The sequence below is a fragment of the Morone saxatilis genome, unplaced genomic scaffold, assembly GCF_004916995.1.
Source record: "Morone saxatilis isolate NCDOM2014 unplaced genomic scaffold, NCSU_SB_2.0 Contig10, whole genome shotgun sequence".
NCBI lineage: Eukaryota > Metazoa > Chordata > Actinopteri > Moronidae > Morone > Morone saxatilis.
In genome coordinates this window covers 19,354,223-19,362,161 of record NW_023339652.1, presented here as the reverse complement: position 1 = coordinate 19,362,161, position 7,939 = coordinate 19,354,223, and the positions used below count along the sequence as shown (strand labels likewise).

Here is a 7,939-nt window from a genome sequence, read left to right as displayed (position 1 = left end):
AATTTGGTTATTGGTTAAATTATTAGGTTTACTTTCATCTTATCCTCGCCACCACATTTTCATTAGTGTATAATCACCTGAAAATAAGAATGGTTGTGTTTTCGTTACCTTAGAATGAGATGTTTTTATCTACAGAGGGAGGAGATCCTCTTCTGCGTAGTCTGCCAGGTTGAACCGCCATTATTCTACTGTAACATTTCGCATTACCATGGTTATCACCATAGTTTCTCTCACACACGTGTATGACTGAATAAGGTGTTTTGATGGGGGTGTAGCGAGTGTGTAGTATTGTAGCGTGCCCAAACTGTTCATATGTGTGTGTGTGTGTACATCCTTCCAATACAATCAGATGTCTTTTATTTGCTATTGTTAATGCGAAGAGGAGAAAGCTCTCATGGAGTGGGTTGATGGGAATAATTGTTAGACTGCCATGCAAAGTCAAGAGGATACTGGGATGCTGGGATTTAGAATATAATAGGACAGCTGCTTAATGACCCTCGACCAATAAGATTGTATACGTGTGCAGAGTAGTCAGACGAGGTATTTGGGCATATCGTGCATTTGTCTGATTCTATTTATCCCATTAACTGTAGTGGTGTTGTGCAATATGAGTTTTTACATTGAGTTGAATTTTGATGATAAATACAATGTATTTTACATATATTTTGCCAGTTGGAGGGCTGCGGTTATTCAAAACAAAGTCCGCTGTGCATCTCTCTGTATTACAGGGGAGCAGTTTATCGGACAGGAGGTTAAATCTGAGTAATTTTCTAGGATGGAGGAGTTGTAATTAAAGACGTTGTGAGGGAATGTCTTTTGGAAGAATGCTGTTCATCCTTCCAGCAGAGTTGCACTGACTCCATGATGAGGACTGAACTAGGTCTGGAGGTCTGTGGTTAGAATTGCACTATGTTGGTTTTTATCCATAGGAAAACCATCTCAACCAGAGGATCTCAGGACAGAAAAAAATCTTTATTTTTCTTTATAAATATTTTTCTTACTTCTACGGCAGTCAATTGTGGTTTTATACATAATAGATGAAAAAAGGCCAACAGGGGGAACAAAAGAATAAAGTGGGAATGAAGAGAGTAGATATGTGTGCATATATATCTTATAAGACATATGCACTGTATACCTGCATATTGAGTCTATTTTCATTCCAGTACCATTTGGTATTGGCATCGGCCTCAGAATAGCCAAAGCAACAAAAACAACACATTAGTTGGGCTAAAATAGTTTAAGTTTAGTATTCAGTGATAGAGAAGGGCTCCCTTCAGCAAAAAAGGCTGGGAACCAGTGATTTCTATTCTTATTTAGTGCTGAGTTTGTTTGTCACATTTGAGCTGATTTGGTGCAAAATAACTACCTTTTGTTTCTTATTTTTCTTGACTGTCTATTTAAACATTTTACTCACTTTTATTATTTGGCATATCCTTCTCTTATTTGTATCTTTTTCTAATCCTGCCTGTGGTGTTTCCTCAGTTGTTTGTTATTGAGTGTGTTATTGATTACAGAGTAATTTATTACTTTGTTTGTGGATGGGGAGGAGAGGTGAGAACTGTTTTTTTATAGTGTGAAGCACTTTGTGTTTGTTGGTATGAAAAGCCTGACTCATATCGACCCATAGTGATTGATTGATTGTCAGACTGATTATAAAGTCACAGCTGAGCCAATGATCCGAGCTGGGGCCAATCCAGCCCCACACACACTGACGGAGGGACGTCCGCCTCCCCTTACTTGGCAGAAAAAATCATTGCTTGTGTCTTTATCCTCCGGGCGCGCTCCCATCTCCTGTAAGCGCGAGCACGCGGGATCCCTCGCGCGCGCTTGGCACGGCGCCGCGCACTCCAGCCCCTGTGTGTAGTAACCCAGAGCAGTAGAGCTCTCAGCTAGACATGGCGGCGGATCCTAAGCCGGACTGGCTCTCCTGCCTTCCCTCTTCTTGGAGTTATGGGGTGACTCGGGATGGACGCATATTCTTCATCAAGTAAATATGACGCGGACACACGGATTTATGGATACGTACTGCTTATTTCTCCGACGCATTTTTCCCTGTTTGTGTTTTTCGGCTTCTGTGTTCACCTTTTCCCCTCCGTTTTCTTCCACCAACAGCGAAGAAGCAAAGAGTACAACCTGGTTGCATCCTGTTACTGGAGAGGCTGTAATCACGGGGCACAGAAAAACTCCAGGTAAACAGTCCTCACAACGTTTTCTTCAATCCCTGCGGGAAAAAACCCCGCACACACATGCGCGCACGGGAAAGGTTATCCGCGCGTCACGGTGGAGAGAAAAAAAGGGGCGACAAGTTGCGGAGAGAGCCGTGGAAGACGATGAGAGGGAGATTTCTTCTCTCTGCAGCAAAAAAGCAACAGCCTTCCTCTGCTCCGCTCCCCCCTTTCTGCTCTCCTCTCTCTGGCGGACCATTACGCACGGTGTCCCCCCCCCCAAAAAAAAGCCCTCCACCTCACTCCCCCTCGCTCCACCTGGACACTTTGCGACACACTTTTTAAAAGTTCCGTCACGTAGGCGTGAACCGATTTGGGAGCTGATTCCCTGCAGTGACATCTGACACATATACCGCTGAGAGCCGCTCCACTGCAGAACCGCGGCGTTACCGAGCACGTATATGCGCCGGGGCCGGTTTAAAGAACAATGCATTGCGCCTGGTGCGCCGGTGCGAAGCCGATATTCCAAAATTAAATGTGGAAAGGATGACGGGTGGGAGGGCACCGCTGCATGCAGATCAGCAGCGTATGCACACAGCTGGAGGCTGAGCAGCAGAAACACAATGATGATGATGAGTAACCATTAAGTATCTGCTCTGGTTAATGGGGAGGGGGGGGCATTAAAGAGCACGAGCCAAATGAGCTATTCGTGGTCCAGACACTGCATTGCTGTGCAGGTGCGCGTGTGCAATCTGCTTCATATCTCTCTGCACAGCTGCTTATGTTTCTTGTGTTTTTCTCTCCCCCTCCCCTGTCCTCGCAGATTTACCAACAGGATGGGAGGAAGGATACACATTCGAGGGAGCTCGCTGCTTCATCAAGTGAGTTGGAATGTGTGGCAGAGAGAGAGAGAGAGAGATAGAGCTATAGGAGAGCGATGGATGCAGAGAGGGAGAGGGGCAGTTTTGTCTCCGGCGGTGAGGGGCTGCTTTGTTTGGTCTGCAGGCACAAGAGATGTCCCTCAGCTCTAATCAACGTCCACCTCTCTGCCCCGCCGGAGGGATTCACAAACATCTATGTTTCTCTCTCCTGTAACACACACACACACACACACATGTTCACACACATGTACACAACACACACACACACAACACACACATACAACACACAAACCACACACACAGACAGACAATCACTGTTATTGAAAGTCCCACGTCTTGACGTCCTTCTGGGTTGAGGCTTTTTCCTTCTATCGTTATGCTCTCTCTTTGTCTCTCTCTTCTCTCTTCAAACACAGCTTGACCACACTCAATGGAGATTGCTCGGGAACACAGTCTGCCGTCGTGTACGCAAGTTTTGACAAGCCAGGTGACTCAGTCTCGCTCTGAAAAGGCTGCTACTTGTTCTGTCTTGGCATTGGAACATGTTTTTGTGTTGTAGCAACTACTCTATGTGCACATTGCTTACAGTGAATATATATCTTGTACCCTGTTTGATGACAAAGCCGCAAGCATCTCAACTCTCTCTCTCTCACACACACACACACACACACACACACACACACACTGAGGTTGAGAGCAGCCACTTTCATTTGTTCTACCTACTTTCTCACCTAGTTTTCCCGCTGTTGCTCGTACTGTCTGTGGCCATTTTGAGAGCAGCAGCTGACACATACGGTGAGCTAATATAGCTGCTCTATAAATAGCCCTGAACCGCTGCTCATCAGTATGTATGAATGCATGCGGAATGCGCACACATACACACACACACTCATGCATACAGTGCAATGAGTGCAATATACAAGCCCGTGATACACGTGTTGAGCACTCGCACGCAAACGCAGACAGTCACTTGAGTGAGTAGCCGGCGGTCCAGTGTGGCAAGTGGACAGCTGTGAATGCAGGTGTGAGTGCAGCCAGAGAACACTTCGGGAACAGGACACGTTCAGAGGGGGTGTAGGGAGGCTTGAGATTGTGTGCAGCAGTGAGGACAAATCAACTAATTAAATTCAATTAAACAATAATCTATGCTTCTGGATCTACCCCAAGGACTCACAGTATAAAACCGAGTGGTCTTGAGATGGCGAATGGGATAGGAAAGAACAAAAGAGATGTTTGTATTGAATACTGACTGAAAGGTGTCTGTAGCATATCAAAGGGTGGCACTGAATACTTGGCCAGATTCATAGTCTTATATATGTATTCTAGGCTGATAGTGAACCGTTTTAATTTCATTAGTGAAAAAGTACTGGCACCAGAATACTGAACCCTAAACGTTTTCTTGTGAAATACTGGTTAGTTTACTCCTTCAGGCATCTGAAAATTACTCAAATAAAACCAATCTAAAAAGCAAATTTCACCTTTTGGTTGAACTGCTCTGAGCTTTATTCCGCTGATTACTTTCTAGAGCAAAGCAACACACATTCTCTTGCTTTATGCAACAAAAACAGCCCAAACCAAACCCCAAAACCCCATACTGTGTCAATACCATTTTGTTTGTGTAGCAGATCTTTAGATTGTTCACAAGTAGCTTAATTTTATGAGGTTCGGATGCACTAGTTTAGGGTAAACGTATATGCATCACTGACAAGCCACCTCATCCTGTCTGGGCAAGGTACCAGAAAACTACCACAAGTGTCCTCTCTAGTTGTTCAGTGGAACACAGATGTGTCTTTATTCTCTGTATGTTGGCCGACAACACAAGATTTGATTGCAAGGTGAACCTGGTGAGAAATGGTCATTTGCAAAACATTTTTGTACCAGGTGTCAACTGCAGCCTCTGTTATTAGTCACAGCGAGGACAAGGCACTGATAGAGGCAGCCACTGCTGTTTTTCTGGTGTTGGCTGACTCAGACTGAACTGCAGGTTAAGGATCCACACTGCCACATTCACAGCCTTTAATACAATGAGCAGCATTTGACTGAACAATTGGGCCTAGTCTCATATTTGCTGAACAACACTGCATGGTCACCACTTCTTCAAATCCTTCAAATTCCTCCCAAATTCTTGCTCGGTCACTTCTCTATCAGCCCTTTATTGGAGTCCCGGCCCCGATGCTCCCTCCACATCCGTGGTGTTGAAGGACACTGCTGCCCTCTAAATGCGCGTTGACAGGCGGTCACTCCCCAGGCCCAAGCCTTCAGGGTGGGGGTCAAACTGCTCCCGCCTTTGTTTGATGCTCAGGTTTCTATTTTGAAACTGTTTATGTCCTTGGTTGCAATGTAAAGCCTTAGGATTCATCTAAACACAAGTTTGGCCACATGTTGGTTTGCTGCAATAAAGCTCACTTGTTGGCAACCCTTTCGACTAAACACCAAGTTTTAAACCACACTGATTCATCAACAAACATTGACGCAATCCTGATTGCAGGGCGTGCAAAGCTCCAGTGGAATATGAGGAACTCGGCTTTTGTTTCTGCTTTGGGACTACTGTGCCTTCAGTCCAAACCACTGTTGTTTTGGGGAGAACTGAAACATGAAGGACTGGCCACATTTTCAGTTGGCTTGCTGCATGTTTCTCATTTAGATTCTGATCAGTGTTCAGAGCTGCCGCAATATCTTCCAAATGCCTTTCAAAACATTTTTTTTTCTTTGATTGCCAAGATTTTGAAGTCCTGCCAACTGGTGTTTAGCTCTGCACAGCTAACTAATCGCTGTGGTACTGACCCGTGGCACGGCAAAGGGGTTCTGGCTTGGAATGAAACATGGCAGCTTCTCATGTGTCGCGGTAGAATGTTTAGTCACTTTCACTCAGTTAAACAAGGCACAGCACTGCTCTTAGTGAAATGAAACATGTTTACCTGCCTGGCTGTCCCATTGATTGCATGTCAGTCATTGTTTTTTGGGGAAAGATTTGGGACTTACTGCTCAATGCCATATATTATTTTCAGAGTAATTTGGGCTGCTCAGAAATGCCATCTGTTTGCATGTGTTACTATGCATGTTCTACAGCTTTTATGAAATACATTTTTACTTTGGACACTCAACTCACGATTCGATACAGTTCATCAAATAATTTGGACAAAATGAGATTCAGACTTATTATGACTGAAAAAGAGTTTCTCAGAAAAAATCTACAAAATATATTTTCTTTATCAAATTATAGAACCCTTTCGTATTTCTGAGGTAGAGTATAAAGTGTGCAAAACAATGCATGTTTACTTTTCTTTGTAAAAGTGAAACTGAAGTCTTGATAACAAGATTGATATTCACTTTCTTCACATATTTATATATAGAGGAGAGTCAATATTCCAGGTATATTTGAACCATGTTGACGGGACATTCTGGGCCTAAACTCCCCAAAAATGTGTTTATGAGTTAAAAACAAAAGCTAAAACTAATGGATTTTATCACACTGTTTTTCATTTTTCCATTTGCCATATATGTGTTCTGTGTAGGTCCATTATTTGGGTCAGTGAGCTTATATTCCACAATATTGTAGCTACATGACTTTCCATGGTAATATTTAGGTTTTGTTGCAAATTCAGTTCAAACTGTTGTAATCACAAATAAAGAAATGAAATCAGCTGTTGGGGGCACAGAAGAAATGGCATGACATTGTATTTTCGATGGACTCTGTGTTTTCCCTTCGATTTTAAACTAGTTTGATTATTGTGGAGGCAGCATCTACGATGCTATTAGAGGAACTGCAACTTGCACATTGGTTTCAGCACTCAGCTGTTGTGGTTGCTGCTTGTGCTGTCCATGTCAGCCCAGGAACAAAGAATCAGCTCCAATTTTTCTCAGAATATGGAACTGATCATCATGTGACTCACATCTGCTTTGTTGTATCTGAAACAGTAGATCCATTGTGTCTCCTTTGTTGTTTATTAGTGTATAATATACTGTAGTTCTTTTGGTTGTGGCATGCTACTGTTGCTCACAAACTAGATGAAAGTTGAGTTAGTTTGATTATTTACATTAAATATCACTTACAGAACGAAGTGAAGGATTCATTGAATATTATACTTCTGTATCTGAGGACGTATACTCAGTCCTATCTACAACCCCTGAGAATGCTGCAGTTGTTCCTTTAGCAGTGGATGATAGTGAGAAGATGCAGAATTGGGGGACTTGGGGTCTGTAGTAGATCTGTAGTGTAGACATAATGCAGTAAATATTGAGGTTAAGCTGAATGAATACACAGTGACAAGCCATTCTGTCAGTTTGAGTGCTCTGTATAGAAGCTTTACCATGTGTTGTGCTTCTCCTTTTCATTTATTCAGGTTTGTCCTTTAATTGGTCACCAGTCTGTATATAGTCCAAAGCAGTGGTTGTATTCCTGGTTGACTTTAGTGTGCTTGTTTCTCTCATCATTTCTCTCTTTCTCTGCTATAAAGTCCCAGTGGGTGCTACTAGTGGGCCTCTGTGCTGTAAACTTAGTGTTTTCCCACAGACTCATGGCTTCATGAATGTGTGCAGTAATGAATTCTCATGACATTTTGTATAATATCCCTACAAAATCACAAATTTTTTGTATTGTATCTGGTACAAATCGGGACATCCCTGCTAATACATATTTCTATCATGTGGCTTTGGATTTGCCCTGTATCCTAGGGGTTTGAATTTATTTTTGTTTTTTTTAATTTTTTCTCCACCAATGTTTATGTCAGAGTCAATTTAGAAGATGCAAAAAAGTAGTTGTGTTCAAGGTACACCAGGTGCAGGATAACAGATTCTATGAAAGTTGAGAGCATTCATACTCTGGATCAGAATCAGAATCAGAATTTTGTTTATTGCCAAGTAGGTTTTTACGCCTACGAGGAATGTGACCTG

The 7,939-nt window shown here is 42.9% G+C and overlaps 1 protein-coding gene across 1 annotated transcript in view; it reads left to right on the top strand.

Annotated features, from left to right (window-relative positions):
* Positions 1-1,853: 1,853 nt before the first annotated feature.
* The window catches only part of LOC118337602, a gene marked incomplete in the record, with an annotated part of 210,328 nt that continues 204,242 nt past the window's right edge, over positions 1,854-7,939 (top strand). Inside the window, 3 exon segments of the mRNA XM_035674711.1 lie at positions 1,854-1,987; positions 2,113-2,189; positions 2,989-3,046. Of these exon segments, the coding sequence (XP_035530604.1) occupies positions 1,896-1,987; positions 2,113-2,189; positions 2,989-3,046 (227 nt within the window).